Source organism: Moschus berezovskii, chromosome 15, assembly GCF_049115385.1.
Source record: "Moschus berezovskii isolate FMDL1 chromosome 15, NW_MosBer_1.0, whole genome shotgun sequence".
Taxonomy (NCBI): Eukaryota; Metazoa; Chordata; class Mammalia; order Artiodactyla; family Moschidae; genus Moschus; species Moschus berezovskii.
The window spans coordinates 59240829-59258743 of record NC_142474.1 but is presented as its reverse complement, the minus strand read 5'-3'; the positions used below and the strand labels follow the sequence as shown (position 1 = coordinate 59258743).

Below are 17915 nucleotides of genomic sequence, written 5' to 3'. Positions count from 1 at the left end.
TTGCCTGAAGTCTTACCCACTGCTATCTTTACCAATGCCTCCTTGCTTGCTAACAATGAAATCATCTACTATTTTACATACTTTGATCAATGAGTACAGAGCCAGGAGTCACATTGAGTGTCAGTCTGCAAATCTGACCTAAATAGATTATTAGAATAGTTAATCGTAGAGACCAGAGTTACTTAATCTTAAGGGCACTAGATTCTGAATTCTTTTCTTTTCTCTCTTTCTTTACAATTTAATCAAAGACAAAAAAAAAGATGGCTTCCCAGGTGGCTCAGTGGTAAAGAATCTGCCTCCCAATGCAAGAGATGCAGGAGAAGCAGGTTTGATCCCTGGGTTGGGAAGATCCCCTGGAGAAAGAAATGGCACCCTGCTCCAGTATTCTTGCCTGGGAAATCCCATGGACAGAGGAGACAGATGGGCTACAGTCCATGGGGTCACAACAAGTTGGACATGAGTGAGCACAGGAAGAAAGATGCTGATATCATGACGCTAAGATAGCTGTGCTGTTTTACTGATGAGGCATCTGATATTCTTTCCCTAATTCAGAGAACAATCAACCCTCCGTATCCCCAGGTTCTGCATCTGTGGATTCAACCAACTATGGATGAAAAATGCTTAGAAAAAAATTTCAAATAGCAAATATTTGCCACACACTGGCAACTATTTACATAGCATTTGCATTGTATTTACAACTATTTATATTGTATTATATATTTCAAGGAACCTAGAGATAATACCTAAGGTGTATGGGATGATAAGTGCAGGTTATATGCAAATACTAAGCCATTTTATATGAGGGACTTGAGCATCTACAAATTTTGGTATCTGCAGGGGTGGAACGGGTAGAGGGGTAGGTTGTCCTGGAACCAATTCCCATGGATACTGAAGGACAACTGTAGTATATCTCTTGTAGACTTGTTAGGTACCTATACTGCGGCCAAACTGCAAAGGTTTGAATCCTAGTTCTACTCCCGTGACTTTGGGCAAGATACTCATGTCTCAGTTTCCTCATCTATGAAATGCTGAAATGGGGATACACTGAAATGAGGGTAAAACAGTAACCAGATCATAGGGTCATTGTGGGAATAAAATTAAAATAATATCTCATGCATTGTAAGTACTATAGAATTGTTGGTTATGATGATGGCTGTTATTTCACATGGCAGGATGTTGGGACTGTTACTTTGATTTTAAAGAAATTCAATAGTGTGTGTACTCAGGCACTAAATTGTGTCTGACTCTTTCCAACCCCATGGTCTGTAGCCCGCCAGGCTACTCTGCCCATGGGATTTCCCAGGCAGGAATACTGCAGTGGGTTGCCATTTCCTCCTCCAGGGGATCTTCCCCACTCAGAGATCAAACCCACATCTCTTGTGTCACCTGCATTGGTAGGTGGGTTCTTTATCACTGAGCCACCAAGTAATTACTATATAATTTTCACCTATGATTATGGCTGTTGTTATTACAAATGGCAAGATGTTGGGATTGTTACTTTGGTTTTAAAGAGACTCAGTAGAGAACAAACAAAACCGAATAGTCTGGAGTCACAGCTGTTGATCAAATACAAGACGTGGAACTGATTCCTTAGCAACCAAGCCTCAAATGACAAACGAGAGACTCATATTTGAAGACCCCACCTTGTTCCTTTTCTATGTAAACTGTCAATATTTCCAAGGTGAAAGTTCGAGTTGGCCTGATGAAGCTAGTATTCCACACGTGAATAGAAAGGGTCCAGGGGACTCCTTGGGCGCCCACGTGACATCCCTAGGTTTCCTTTTTCCTTCTCTTCAGGAAATCCCCTTCCTTATCTGATTCTATAAATAGATGCAACATGTTGGAAAGTCCATGACCAGCTCCAGGTCTGGACGAGGAGTTTTCATGAGAAATGAGTTTTCGCTGTGGCTTCTCTGCAGCCCTGAGCCCTTGCCCAAGGCTGGGACTGGCGGGCAGGAGGACCTGCATGTGGGGGCCAGAGACCAGCGTATGGAACAGGTGACCTCCCCTTGACTCCTCTCCCTGTGGAGGACTGCAATGGGTTGGAAAGCGCCCAGGAGCAAGAGTCTGTAAGATCCAAGTTCCAACTTTACCCCGATTCAATTTCTCACAGCTTTATAAACTTTGGTTTCTTCATCTGTAAAGTAAACACTTCTCAGTGTTGTAATGCAGAGCAGATGAGTACATTAGGACATACAAAATTGTTTTGCCAATCACAGAAGTCCTATACTCCCATTCTTCCCTCCTTCTTCAGCTACCCTTGATTATTAGTCCAAAACCCCCTCTCCCAGATTCCCCTCGCCAGGCAGGCTCTGTCTGGGTGACACCAGGATGTGCAAGGCCCTGGCGATGATCCTGTAGGACAGGGGTCCCCCACCTCCGGGATCCGATGCCTGGTGATCTGAGGTGGAGCTGATATAATAATAATAGGAATAAAGTGCACAGTAAATGTAATGCTGTGGATGAAACAGCTGGATGGCATCACCGACTCAATGGACGTGAGTTTGAGTAAGCTCCAGGAGTTGGTGATGGACAGGGAAGGCTGGCATGCTGTAGTCCATGGGGTCGCAAAGAGTCAGACACGACTGAGCAATTGAATTGAACTGAACTGAATGAAATGCGTTGCACCTGAATCGCCCTGAAACCATTCCACTGCCCTGGTCCATGGAAAACTTATCTTCTGCAGAACTGGTCCCTGGTGCCCAAAAGGTTGGGGACCACTAGCACAGAGTCAAAGAATCGCCTCATCCAGGCTCAGTGGGGTTGAGGGTGTAACCTGTCCATGGGGGGCAGAGTCTGGGGGCTTCTGGGAACGTGAACACACCAACGCTGACTTGTTTTCAGGAACCCGAATGCTTTCCCAGCCCATAGCCATTACAGTCCAAGGTTGTCTCAGCTTCTTGGGAAAAAAACCAAAGGGAGCTCAAGAGTGGATACAGCAAGTTCTCTTCAGAACACATTCTTGGCCAGGCTCAGCTGCTTGCTGATTCTGAATCTCTGGTGATTTGCTAGAAGTAGGGCCTCAGTCTTACAGCATGAAATCTTTCCTAGAGCACAAAGATTCTCTTCCTGCCCGCCCCCTCCATTTTGTGCAGAGAGGTTGGAGACTTAGGCATCAGTAAGATACTTGGCACACCTCTATGACTTCTCATTCAGAGAACTTCAGACACCCCAAAAACAAAACTAAGCTCAGCTTAGTGCCCTTCCATTATGGTCATGGTTATTTTCTAGGCAGAATCTCTCTACTTCTAGTTATTATCAACAAATGCCCCTCTCTTTCTCCTTTTGTGTAAGATTTGGGAGGGATGCCTTGACAGGCTAACTTCTGTTTTTCTTTACTATTTTGTACTGATTTGACCTACACTAACACCATTTTCCCTTAATTAGATTGGGTCATCACCCATATTGGAAAAGTCCCAGTTTGTGTAAAGGCAAACCCTCATAGCTTGGAGTGCACTTTGGGTTAAACTCAGATGCCATCCCAATACCCTCCATCTCAGGATCTTCTATTTCCAAGCTGCTTCTCATCACATAACAATGGACGGGTCTACTGGAAGTTTTGGAGAAATTCTGTCAGAACTCAAGTCTGCCCAGGCCACAAGTATCTAAGGCCAAAAGAGGGCTGTGTTGAGTGAAAAGCAGTACTTTTGTCTGGGACTCTTGAAAGTTCACACTAATGTTTACGAGGGGGACCCAGATGGCATTTCACATGGGTTTGCAAGCAAGTCTTTCCTGTCTTGGCCATCTGTGACATTGCCCAGGAAGTTACAGCAAAGGCCCTTGACCTCAGCTGAGCAGAAGACCTGATACTTGGTCAAGGTTGCTCCCATTAGCTGCCACTGACACAAGGCAACCACTGAAGGCACTGCCACTCTGGGGAAGCAGCACCTGATGTTGGGGTGTGTCTGCCCAGTCAGGGCCATCACTGTGAGCCTGCCAATGGGGCTGCTGCCCACAGGATATGTTGCCCTAGTGCTGCATCTGGGGTGGGTTCTTCCATGGGGCAGCCACCACCAGAACTGGGCTACAGAGGCTGGCATGCAGGCTGTTCCCAGGGCGCACTGTGTCCATGATGCCCAGGACCGGTCTCACTAAAGCAGGTCCAGACCTTTTCTCCCACTTTCAGGCCACACTCTCACCCTTCAGGTCACACTAGTGCTGCTTTGTGTGCCTGAAGTCTGTTTTTTTCATTCTTGCCTGCGCTGGGTCTTTGTTGCTATGAGCGGGCTTTCTTAGTTGCAGCAAGCGGGGGGCTACTCTCCAGTTGCGGTGCGTGGCCTTCTCACTGTGGTGGCCCCACTTGTTGCAGAGCACCAGCTCTGGAGCACATAGTCTTCTGCAGTTGTGGTGCAGGGACTAAGTTGCCCCGTGGCATGTGGGATCTTCCCAGACCAGGGATCGAACCTGTGTCTCCTGCATTGGCAGGTGGATTCTTAACAACTGGACCACCAGGGAAGTCCATGTTCCTGAAGTCTCACAGAGAGTTTTGCGAGGTAATAGCACTCTCAGATTTTACTTGCCTCCTCCTGTCACCTGCTGAGAAGCTGCAGTTTGCTCACAGGGGATGGACTGGTGGGAACTCCTGGGTCCTGGGCACCATGCTGTTTGCTCCTCTCATACTGAGCATGATGCTAAAGCAACCTGGTGAGCACTTTCCTAGGGGTGCTTCACTCCCTTGGACCATAAATCTATCTCCCATTCTCCTCCTAAATTCCAGCCAGAAGCACAGTTTGTAAACCTACTTTGTTGCAGAGAAGCCTAATAATGTGACTAATCAAAGACGTTCAAGGATAAAAGTACATTTCATTAGGACAAAATTATATGGCAGATGGAAAAAATAAAAATAAAGGACATACTGTCTCCAGATATTACATAAGAATTTTCATGTATTTTTTTGTAACAGATGAAAATGAGTATCAAGTTGTCTACATGTTTAGATTCCATCAGACACATTTCAAAGTGATGTGTACTTTTCTTTTAAAACATTAACATTTGCAATCTGCTGGAAATTACACCCTTGGCAACCATGGATACTTACATGGAAAAATTGTGGAAGTTATCTTTAAAACAGGTGAGGGAGTGCAGAGTCTTTGGAAAGAAAGGTGAGCTGTGAGCAAAAATGTTTGAAGACCTCCACTTTAGAGTGTGGTTCTTTTTTTTTTGGCCGCACCGCATGTGGGATCTTAATTCCTTGACCAGGAATTGTGTTCCTCAGCGTTGGAAGCCAGGAGTTTTAACTGCCGGGACCACCAGGGAAGTCCCAAGTGTTTTGCAAATATGCTCTCGACAAGTGACTCATTCCTATGAATTTCGTTTCACAGATTTCTTTTCATTGAAGTATTTTATATTGTGTTTGTTCAAATCTGTTTCTCACTGGATGCTCTGAAGAACAATAATTGTATTAAAGAGTTAATGTCAGTCTGGTGCATCATCCATCCTGAAGGGGCTGCTCCATCTACTGCTATTAGACTCTGGCCTTAAGCAAGTAGATCTCAGGTTGCCAATCGCTGGATGAGAGAACACACCTTGCTGGGACCATGATAACATGTTTGATTTAAGGCCTTATCTGTTCCCATTCTCTGCTGCCTTTTCCTCCTTCTGCTTTTTAATGTTTAAAAAAAAGTTGGCAAAACTCAAGATTGGCAAGAAGGATGAGTGGGAAGGGAACATAATTAGTGAGTAATCCTTAGTCTTCTCTGTGAAGTTATTTTTGTTGTCCTTCCAACCTCCAAATAACAGCTGGGAGGGAAGAGTGGAGAAGAAATGGGTAAGCTGAATATCAAGAGAATCTTTTCCTGATTGGAAAAAGAATAAGTGTCCCAGGAGAATGACGGACTCCTATGAATGCTTCCCAGGGAAGCATTTTCCTTCAATATCTTCACACTCTTCTCTGTTGGTGAACAAGAGAAGCAGCATTCAATGACTGGAAGCGGGCAAGCTCACTTCCTTCTTTGTTCTGGGAATGAACCGCAGGGTGACATGGAACAGCAAAAACTGGAAATGTAGCCAGTGTGGCACTGAACTGACATCTACATATCTGTATTTATTTAACTCACGTTTTAAATTACATCCTACTTGGAAATTTGTTGGCAAAGACTGAGAAACTGCATTTGTTAGTGATTGATACTGATAACTCTATACACACAGCTTTACATACATATCCACACACATATGCTTTATGGGAATGTTTACCTTTTGGCTCCTTGTGTTAGATGTTCTGACGATCAGCACTGCAGTCTCAAGAACAGCCCAGATGGTTGGTTCATGTTATACAAGCAAGTCTTCAAGCACCAGTGTTTATCAACCAACAACATAGGCGTTGTGACTAAGACGGAATGATCAGGTCTCCAGGGCTGCCCTTGTTGACCCCAGGCTCAATGTGAGGGCCAGTAGGCTGTCACGTCTACACACATAGAGGGGGTGGTTGCAACTGCTGAGCCTGGATGTCTGTATGGGAGCTCACTGCCCCAGTCTTCCTGGCTGCCCACGTTCAACATGCGTGTCCTCTGATAGGTGGGCCAAAGGGAACCTGAAAGAACCACAGAGTTTTGTTGAGCCACATGCCAGGCTAAAATCACAGCCATCATGGTGTGAATGACCAGGCTGGATGCCCCTCCACTGCTGACCCAGAGCTTTGCAGTGATTAGACCCTCAGCTTGGGGGAAAGGCACCTCCAGTCACTGGGTATCATTGTCCCTACCCCGGGTCGGCAAGTTGTGAATGGAGATGCCACACGGAGGCTGGAACTTGCTACCCAAAAGCCCCGCCTCTGAAGAGCCCAGAGGGGTGTACATCCAAGCAGGCTTCAATCTGCTTGCTGTTTCTGGCCAAGTGGGAGGAGGAACACGGGAGAGCCCAGGATGTTCCCAGAGACGAGGAGGGCCCTGGCTCGGTGTGGCTCCTTTCTGAGTGAATTCCGCTGGCTCGGGCGCAGACGCTCACAGCTGCGCGAGGGCGCTGCAGGGGGCACAATGGCCGCTGTGTGTGCTGGAGTACAAACCGTCCCACACGGGCCTGGGCCAGAGAAACAACGGGGCAACAAACAGCCTTCAGAACAATGCACTCATTTCCTCCTCATACTGGGCTGAATGAGGCTCAGTAGGCTGGTTCCACCTCACCAAGAGCCCTCCACAGACGCCATCATTTGAGCAGCCTGCTCTTCATCAGGCATGAAAGACACACAGACAAAGAAGAGAAATGAAAAGCGTTTGGGATGTTTCTTTTCTCTCCCCTGCAAAGCAAGATTTAAACTTTTTTTTTTTTAGGCCCAGATAAAACAGTGTGATAAAAACATTGGAGAGATGTTAGAAGCTATTTCAGTGTTAAGCCTTTCTGACATGAAATGCTTGTGATTCACTATCTCTGATAAAAATATGGGTGTGAAGCTCTCTGGGTTTTTCTGCTTGTCAGCAAGCCAACGGGCTCTGCCGTGACCTCCCCTCTCTCTGTCCTGCCCGAGCGCCCATCCTCCTTCAGGAGAAAGTCCTACTGGGAGTTGGTTTCAGATTGCAGTTTACTCACTAAGTCATGCCTTTTCATACTGTTCATGGGGTTCTAAAGGCGAGAATACTGAAGTGGATTGCCATTCCCTTCTCCAGTGGACCACATTCTGTCAGAACTCTCCACCATGACCCGTCTGTCTTGGGTGGCCCCACACGGCATGACACTGAGTTAGACAAGGTTGTGGCCCGTGTGATCAGATTGGCCTGTTGTCTGTGATTGTGGTTTCAGTCTGTGTGCCCTCTGATGCCCTCTCTCAGGGCCTACTGTCTTACTTGGGTTTCTCTTACCTTGGATGTGGGGTATCTCTTCACGGCTGCTCCAGCAAAGTCCAAATATGTCAAATTTGCTGGCATATTGAGTGCAGCACTCTCACAACATCATCTTTCAGGATTTGAAATAGCTCAACTGGAATTCCATCACCTCCACCAGCTTTGTTCATAGTGATGCTTTCTAAGGCCCGCTTGACTTCACATTCCAGGATGTCTGGCTCTAGGTGAGTGATCACACCATTGTGATTATCTGGGTCATGAAGATCTTTTTTGTACAGTTCTTCTGTGTATTCTTGCCACCTCTTCTTAATATCTTCTGCTTCTGTTAGGTCCATACAATTTCTGTCCTTTATCGAGCCCATCTTTGCATGAAATGTTCCCTTGGTATCTCTAATTTTCTTGAAGAGATCTCTAGTCTTTCCCATTCTATTGTTTTCCTCTATTTCTTTGCACTGATCACTGAGGAAGGCTTTCTTATCTCTCCTTGCTATTCTTTGGAACTCTGCATTCAAATGGGTATATCTTTCCTTTTCTCCTTTGCTTTTCACTTCCCTTCTTTTCACAGCCTCCTCAGACAGTCATTTTGCTTTTTGTAATTTCTTTTTCCTGGGGATGGTCTTGATTTCTGTCTCCTGTACAATGTCACGAACCTTCATCCATAGGCCATCAGGTACTCCGTCTATCAGATCTAGTCCCTTAAATCTATTTCTCACTTCCACTGTATAATCATAAGGGATTTGATTTAGGTTTTACCTGAATGGTCTAGTGGTTTTCTCTACTTTCTTCAATTTAAGTCTGAATTTAGCAATAAGGAGTTCACGATCTGAGCCACAGTCAGCTCCCAGTCTTGTTTTTGCTGACTGTACAGAGCTTCTCCATCTTTTGCTGCAAAGAATATAATCAATCTGGTTTCGGTGTCGACCATCTGGTGATGTCCATGTGTAGAGTCTTCTCTTGTGTTTTTGGAAGAGAGTGTTTGCTATGACCAGTACATTCTCTTGGTAGAATTCTATTAGCTTTTGCCCTGCTTAAGGCAGAATTTGCCTGTTACTCCAGGTGTTTCTTGACTTCTTACTTTTGCATTTCAGTCCCCTATAATGAAAAGGACATCTTTTTTGGGTGTTAGTTCTAGGACAACAGACTGGCTCCAAATAGGAAAAGGAGTACATCAAGGCTGTATTTACTTACACCCTGCTTATTTAACTTATATGCAGAGTACATCATGAGAAACGCTGGGCTGGAGGAAGCACAAGCTGGAATCAAGATTGCCAGGAGAAATATCAATAACCTCAGATATGCAGATGACATCATCCTTATGGCAGAAAGTGAAGAAGAACTAAAGAGCCTCTTGATGAAAGTGAAAGAGGAGAGTGAAAAAGTTGGCTTAAAGCTCAACATTCAGAAAACTAAGATCATGGCATATAGTCCCATCACTTCATGGCAAATAGATGGGGAAACAGTGGAAACGGTGGCTGACTTTATTTTTATGGACTCCAAAATCACTGCAGATGGTGATTGCAGCCATGAAATTAAAAGACGCTTACTCCTTGGAAGGAAAGTTATGACCAACCTAGAGAGCATATTAAAAAGCAGAGACATTACTTTGTCCACAAAGTCTGTCTAGTCAAGGCTATGGTTTTTCCAGTGGTCATGTATGGATGTGAGAGTTGGACTATAAAGAAAGCTGAGGGCCGAAGAATTGATGTTTTTGAACTATGGTGTTGGAGAAGACTCTTGAGAGTCCCTTGGACTGCAAGGAGGTCCAACCACTCCATCAAAAAGGAGATCAGTCCTGGGTGTTCATTGGAAGGACTCATGCTGAAGCTGAAACTCCAATACTTTGGCCACCTGATGCGAAGAGCTGACTCATTTGAAAAGACCGTGATGCTGGGAAAGATTGAGGGCAGAAGGAGAAGGGGACGACTGAGGAAAAGATGGTTGGATGGCATCACTGACTCAATGGGCATGGGTTTGCATGGACTCCAGGAGTTGGTGATGGACAGGGAGGCCTGGCATGCTGCGGTTCATGGGGTTGCAAAGCGTCAGACATGACTAAGCGACTGAACTGAACACTAAGTCACGTCTGACTCTTTGTGACTTCATGGACTGTAGCCCTCTGTCCATGGGATTTCCCAGGCAAGAATACTGGAGTGGGTTGCCACTTCCTCCTCCAGGGGCTCTTCCTGACTCAGGGATAGAACCCGAGTCCTCAGCACTGGCAGATGGATTCTTTACCTCTGAGCCACCAGAGAAGCCTTAACTTGAATAGCTCCCAAATAATGACGATGATGATAATAACAGCCAACCGCTACTAAAGCACTTATTAAGTAGCAAGCCTAGTTCTAATTCCCTGAACCCTCACCAGAACCCTATGAGGTGAGTACCATTCTTGGTCTCATTTTACAGATAAGGAAACTGAGGCATGGAGAGGGTGAACAACTTTCCTTTTGGCCATGCCGCATGGCTTATGGAATGTTAGTTCCCTGACAGGGGATCAAACCAGCACCCCCTGCAGGGGAAACGGGAAGTCCTAACCATTGGACCACCAGGGAAGTCTGAGGTTGACCAACTTGCCCAAGTTCATAACTTGCCTTATCAGATACATGCCCAGTGTCTCCCGTGAAGCCACCTCTGCAGGTAATCTCCTCCTCCCCATGACTGTGATGGAATGGCATCCATAGCTCTTGCATGAGACAGGCACATCTCAAGGGGGCTTTGAGAGGGCTTCCAGCGCAGGCAGTGTTTTGAGGAGATACAAGAGAGGAAGGGGGAAGAAACCTTGTTAATCTGAGTAGGGAAGGCATTTGGAGTGGCAACCCGAAAAGGCTGCTTATATTCATGTCTGCCAATTATTCAAATACAAGGAGACTCTCCATAGATCTGTTCAGAAGGCCATGCCCCACACGTGGAGTGCTCCTGAGTGTTGGGGCTGGCCGGGCTGACCATGAGCATCCAATATGCCTCTAGACTGCTGATGACGGTGGGAGGGTTTCAGAGGGGTCAGATATTGGCAGCAGGAAAGGAGAGGGCAGACTGGGGGATATCCCTTAAGACAGAAATATGCCCAAGGGACTCTGGACCTGAACGAGCCTTTAGACATGGTCCAGCCACTGCCTCACTTTGTAAGTGAAGGGCCTGGGGGCTCAAGTGTGAAACCCCAGCAAAGCCACGGTCCACTTTCTCCACCTGCAGAAAAGAACAGACCAGGAGCTTCCCTGGCAGTCCAGTGGTTAAGACTTAGCCTTGCAATGCAGGGGATCTGGGTTTGATCTCTGGTCAGGGAGCAAAGATCCCACCACTTGTGGCCTAAAAACCAAAACATTAAAAAAAAAAAAAATAAGAAGCAGTACTGTAACAAATTCAATAAAGACTTTAAAAATAGTCCACCTCAAAAAAATCTTAAAAAGAGAGAACAAAACAAGTTAGAACTATTTGTCAAATACTCACTGAGGCCCAAATGTTGTGCTAATTGATATCCTGACAAAAATCTAATAGGAAGGAGAGTGAAGACATGATTCCTCCCTTCTCGCAGCTTACAATTTCCCTGGGGATACACACGATCCATAAAATTGATCACTGGTCGAAAAGAGACCACTTGACTCTTTCCTCAACTCTTCCCTCGTGAATCCAGTCACAATAAGAACAGAGGAGACACGAGTTCAAGGGAGGATCAGGTTAGAGTGGTGGAACCTGGGAAGGGCTCCTCTTAATAGAAGTGCACCTGGCTTCCTACTGAGGTAGACAAGAGAGCTGTGACTTTGGAGAGAGAAAGTAAAAAACATGCAACGTGGAAATAAATACCTTTTGTGCCGAAGGACAAAGGAGCCATCAGTGAGAGCCACCCACACAGGCAGCAAACAGGCTTGGCTGGCGGGCATGGAGAGTGCGTGTCCACAAGTGGTGGGAAATGATGTCATGAAGTGAAACTGGCATTAAAAGCGTCTGTTACACCATGAGGCAGCTGGCCCTCAGGAATCTGCCCTGGTTTCATGGCGCTGGGGAACAAACCAGTCGTAGGCAACACCACGAGATGGGTCCACGCACCATTTCCCAGCACATCATCACTGTACCAACCAGGAAGTGACGTAATGGTGTCAGGAATGGTGATGGCACTTCTCACTGTCATCCAGGCATGATGCTGGGCTCACACGATACATTGAGTAAGACAGACGCAGCCCTGATGGGGTGTGTGCTTTTCACAGGTGTGTTGAATCATAGGCGTTCAGCAGAAAGTCAGCACTTTTTATGTCATTCAAAAGGAGGTCTAGCAATACTCAGTGTATCTCCTGGATGTTTAAATGTGGGAATAAAGTCCTGGGTTTATCCTGCCCTGTCACTGACTCCAGTGGAGAGACAGGCCTCCACCCATCACTCTTCCTGCTCTGCTGGCGCGGGGTGGGGTAGTGTGTGGTGGCCCTCTTGTGTGATGCCCCCATTTCTAGATGTGCTGCCTCCCTGTAGAGGTTGTGGAAGAAAAACTTCGCCTGCCATACAGCACTGGTATACAGGAGGTGTATCAGGTGGCTGCTGTAACAAACTGTTACACGTTCAGTGACTTAAAACAATATAAATGTGTTATTTTGCAGTTCTGGAAGCCAGAAGTTCAAAACAACTCTGACCAGACTAAATCAAGAGGCTTCTTTTTAAAAAGAACATGTCCTTATTTGGCTGACTCAGGTCTTAGCTGTGACACTTGGAATCGTCACTGTGTCCTGTGGGCCCTTCACTGTGGTGCACAGACTGTCTCATTGAGGTGCACACGGGCCCAGTTGCTCGTCCCACTTGGAACCCTATTTCCCTGACCAAGGATCGAGCCCAAGTCCCTTGCATTGCAAGGTGGATTCTTAATCACTGGACCACCAGGGAAATCCCCAAGGTGTTTCTTTTAGAAGCTCTAGGAGACAATCCATTTCCTCGCTGGTTCCAGTTTCTAGGGAAATCCTCCATTTCTCAGCTCATGGTCTTCCTCCACATTCAGAGACTGCAGTGGAACATCTCCAAATTTCTCTGCCTCTGACCTCTTCTCCTGCCATCACATCCTTCTGAGTCTGACTCCTCTGCTCTTCTTTAATGAAGACCCTTATGATTATAATGGGTCCACCTGAACAATCCAGGACAATCTTCCTGTCTTAACATCCTTAATTTAAAATCAGCTGCAAAGTCCCTTTTTCCATGTGTGGCAATGTACTCACTGTGGGCATGAGGTCGTGGATATCTTTGGGGGACCATCGTTCTGTTGATGGCAGTAGGAACAGATGAACTGCACATCGCACAAACATTAGCACTTCCTTCTAGCGCCCTTGCTCACCACGTGACCTTGCCTAGATTGTCTTCCTACTGAACAGCTCTCCCCTGAACCTTCTATACATTCAATGACATTTGACTTCACCAAGAGGCCTCCCTGGATGGAAGCAGCTTTAGCAGCCTGGACTCAGAGAGAAGCCCAGTGTTTGATGCAAGTAAACATCTCAGGCCATCTCTTTTTCTCAAGTTAATTATAAGCATCTTGATGTTTGCTATTGCCGATAGGTTTACCAGTTTTCTATTAATGAATTTTTCCTCATAGCTACACAATAAGGAGGCCTGTCTGTCTCTTCTGGGTTTATAGATGAATAAAAGCAAGGCCTGGAAAGGACTGGCTGAGGCTGGAAGTAGAGCTCAGTGATACAGAAGTCAGAATTACTTGGGTTTGGAATTTTGGCTTCAGCATTTCTCGCCTTTGCCTCTAACTGAAAGAGTGGAACCTCTCAGGTCTTAATTGTTTAAGTTACAGCTTAGAGTTACAACGAGATCAAAATTCTTTTATTCGTCCTCTGTTGGCACATGCCCTTTTTATGGGCTTTGAACAAAGCTGTGTGACCCTGGGTAAGCGATTTAATCTCTCTGATATTCATTCCTTTATCTCTAAAGTGGAGATGCCAATTCCTACCTCTGAGTTTTGTGCTAAATAATTACATTGAGTTACTGTTAAGTTCTCGCATAGCCCTTGATCACAGTGTGTGTGCGCGCGTGCTTAGTCATGTCCAACTCTTTGTTACCCCATGGACTGCTGCCCGCCAGGCTCCTCTGTTCATGGGATTTTCCAGGCAAGAATGCTGGAGTGGGTAGCCATTTCCTCCTCCAGAAGATCCTCGTGGCTCAGGGATTGAACCTGAGTCTCCTGTGTCTCCTGCACTGGCAGGTGAATTCTTCACCCCTTTGCCACCTTGGAAGCCCCACGATAGTTGCAGCCAAATCTTTCATGAAATGTCAACACTCTCAATGTCTGGGCTTGAATCTTTCATGAGATGCTTTGTTATGCTCATGACAGATCTCTTTTGAATTCAATTATACGGATTTGTGCAATCACTCAGTAGCTATATACTATTAGTCATTTTCTCAGGCTATTGATGAATATTCTTCACATAACAGAGCCAAAATTCTTACTAAAGATAAGACAAAATACATTGATTTTTTTTCCCAGTCAACCAGTTCCGTCTTTCAATATTAGGAGATTAGATAAATCAGAGCAGTTTTCATTGAAAAATCTTACAGATTAGTACTGAGTTATCTGTTGTTTTGTAATTTATTTGGTGAGTATTGTTTCTAGCATAATATATGTAATATATATATGTAACTGTTTTATATATATATATATGTAACTGTTCATCTTGTTACATTTAAATCTTATTGTGTTTTTAAGGACCCCTATCCTTAATCACTTTCTTGGCCAAATTATTATGCAATTTTTTCATATAAAAATGATAATACTAAAATGAATTTACATCTATAGGATGCTTGTCAAGAAAAAATTATTTTACAGTTTTTTATGTTTCAAACTTAAAGCACTTTAACAGAAATAAAACTGCTCTTTCAAAGTCTTCTTAATTTATTCCAGATACTGTCAGTGGGAAGACATGTATCTCTATCTCTGTAATCAAGGTGTGCTCCTGCCTGCTGTTCTTTTCATCATCTTGTATTTTCCCACGTGGCTAGCTAGCACTTTGTAATCTTTAAGAATCTGTGCAAGCAGGCATACATTCAATTATGCATTAAGATGACTGAATAGTCAAATCCTTCACTAACCTTATTACTAGGGAAATGAGGGCACATCATCTTTCTGTGGAAGATCTCATCTTCTGGTTTCTGAAAGTGGCCATAGCAATATATATGCCATCTCACTTGATTTTCTCTATTTTTGGTGGCACTGTGTGGCATGGGGGATCTAGTTCCTTGACCAGGGATCGAATCTACGCCTCCTACATCAGAAATGAGGAGTCTTAACCACTGGACTGGCCAGGGAAGTCCCTCAGTTGATTTTCTTACAATATGATGTTGCTTTTCCTTTTTTAAAGAAATAAATCACATTTTATTTATTTATCTGGCTGTATCTCAAGGCTTGTGGGATCTTAGTACCCCCAACAGGGATCAAACCCGGAACTCCTACGGAAAAAACAGGAAATCCTGCTATTTGTCCCAAGTGGTGGCAATCTGTGTTCCGTCCTCTTGAATGCAGAAAAATCACTGTATCTGTTTTGACTCACAGAATGTAATAGTAGCGAGCCTGTAACATAAGCAGTGATACAGCATCCACCTGCTTCTGTCTCTGCACTTGCCTTGGGAACCCAGCCACCATGTTGTGAGGAAGTCCAAACCACAATGGAGACACTACACAGAATTCCAGCCTTAGCTGAGGGTCAGGCTAAAGGCCAACACCAATCACCAGACAGGCCTTCAGATCACAGCCACCCATAGAACTTCCTGCAATTATGGATAGTTTCTGTTTGTGCTTACTACCATATGAGGCCATGGAGCAACTACAAACTTCAGTTCATTTAAATTCAAGTAACTGCATGTGGTTAATGGCTGCCACACTGGACAGGTTAGCCCTCAGCCTTTGCATCTTCTTGCAGAAGCAACCACCATCATGGAGCAGAAACGAGCCATCCCTACTGGGCTCTCTCCACACTCCTAGCTCTTGGAAGCATGCGAGACAAGAAATAATTATTGTTGGTTTAAGTCACTCAGTTTTGGGGTGATTTCTTATACAGCTGTCGATAATGAATATACTCTAGTATTTTGCTTGATTTTTTTGTTCTTTATAGCAAATAAAGATACACAAGCCTCTTCCACTTTGTGTGTGTGTGTGTGTGTGTGTGTGTGTGTGTGTGACTGTGCTGGGTCTTTGTTGCTGTGAGTGGACTTTCTCTAGTTGCAGCAAGTGAGGGCTACTCTCTAGTTGTGGTTCGAGGGCTTCTCGTTACTGTGGCTTCTCCTGTTGCAGAGCATTGGCTCTAGGGCTCAGGCTTCAGTGGTTGGGGCAGAGGTGAGAAGTCTTAACCACTGGACTGGCCAGGCTGAGCTGCTCTGCGGCATGAGCAGCTCAGCCTGGGCAGTCCAGTGGTGGTAATCCCCTGCACTGGCAGGAGGATTCTTATCCACTGGCCCCCCAGGGAAGTCCCCACAAGCCTCTTCCACCTTTCAAAAGCCATCTAGCTATGGTTTCTCTTCAGAGCCAGATTTCTTGAACAAGCTGCCTACACGTCACCATCCTTACTCATAGCTTACTCACTAGTCAACACCCACTAGGATCTGGATATGGATGAGGTCACGGTAACATTAGTTCAGGCTTATTCCTCTCACTTGGAAAATGTGGTACTCCAGCACCCACCCTGTCTTTTCCCCTACCTATTTCTAAGTAAATCTCACTCTGGCAGAAAAAGCCACCTCAGGCTTTCCTGGTAGATCAGCTGGTAAAGAATCTGCCTGCAATGCAGGAGACCCCAGTTCAATTCCTGGATCGGGAAGATCCTCTGGAGAAGGGATAGGTTACCCACTCCAGTATTCTTGGGCTTCCCTGGTGGCTCAGATGGTAAAGAATCCGCCACAATACGGGAGACCTGGGCTTGATCCCTGGGTTGGGAAGATCCCCTGGAGGGCATGGCAACCCACTCGGGTATTCTTGCCTGGTGAATCCCCATGGACAGAAGAGCCTGGCGGGCTACAGCCCTTTGGGTTGCAAAGAGTCAGACACTACTGAGCAACTAAACTAAGCACAGCACTCAGCACTCCTGGATGAGAAACTTCTAAAAACAAACAAAAAAATGCACTCTTTTCTGGTAGACTAGTAAAAGATACCCCTTTAAGACACCCTTACCTGAAGCCTGACACAGTCCGAGGCTGGACAAGTGGAGTGTGGGTGGATTTCAGCCCCTCCTCCCCCCACCCCCCCGCCCCAGGGCCAGCCATCCTCACCCAGGCCATCAGCATCATAGACGGCATGACCCAGGTGACTGCTATGTCTCTGGGGCACCCAGAGCTTTCTCACACGTGGTCATCAACACTCATCTCACGGGGGTGCTCTGGCCCCTGTGGACACCTGTGACCCATGAAGTCTCTTGAGGAGACATCTCATGAAGCACCCTGGATGTGGACCCCCTTTCCAGCCCAAGAGCTCCGCCAACTCTTTCCATCCTAACAACAAAATCCTTGGGATCTTCAAAGGAAGATGTCTTCCTAGGACTCCTCCCTGTGGCAAAGCTGCACCAGGATCCTCAGTGAAATGCAGGGACCCACCCAGCTGCCCCACTGTGTAGCATGAAGACTGGGAAAACAGCTCTTCCTGCTGGCATCTTTGTTTGTTCCTCTCCACAGATCCACTCATGGGGCATGCCTGGGGCCACAGACCACGCACCCCTCCCTACCGCATCTTCCTTCCTTACTCTGTACACCTCCCAGCATCAACTCCCAGATCCAACTCCCTCCTGTGATCCTCTTTTCCCTTCACAAAGCTCGCTGGCCCACCAGACCTCAGATGTCATCAGGGGACCCAAAGGAACTTTAGGATGGTAAACTCCCAAATGCTATTTTTTGCCCAAATTAGCTAGACATCTGGGTGGAGAGTGTGGTTTAGGGTTTCAGTTTCCTAGAACACTGTAACTCAATTACAAAATTGGGGCGATATTTCCATGACAGCAGGTCTTCAGAAGTGGGATGGGTTACCTTCTGTCTCGGCTGGGCAGATCCAAGTTCATGGCACAGGAGGCTGAGGAGGTGGCTGTGTTCACAGTCTCCGCAGGCCTGAGACACAGCAAAACAAGTGATGATACCCAAAGATATCCAAAGGTTAAAAACAATAAAATTCTGTAAAGCAATTATCCTTCC

At 45.8% G+C, this 17915-nt stretch overlaps 1 protein-coding gene across 1 annotated transcript in view; it reads right to left on the bottom strand.

The window, feature by feature from the left end:
* Window positions 1–12122: 12122 nt before the first annotated feature.
* PRTFDC1 (phosphoribosyl transferase domain containing 1) overlaps window positions 12123–17915 on the bottom strand; it is a 104959-nt gene continuing 99166 nt past the window's right edge. The window contains exons 9-10 of the mRNA XM_088844128.1: window positions 17754–17831; window positions 12123–12299 (exon numbers count right to left, since the gene is read on the bottom strand). Of these exons, the coding sequence (XP_088700254.1) occupies window positions 12141–12299; window positions 17754–17831 (237 nt within the window). The 3' untranslated portion in view covers window positions 12123–12140. The remainder of the gene's footprint in view (window positions 12300–17753; window positions 17832–17915) is intronic.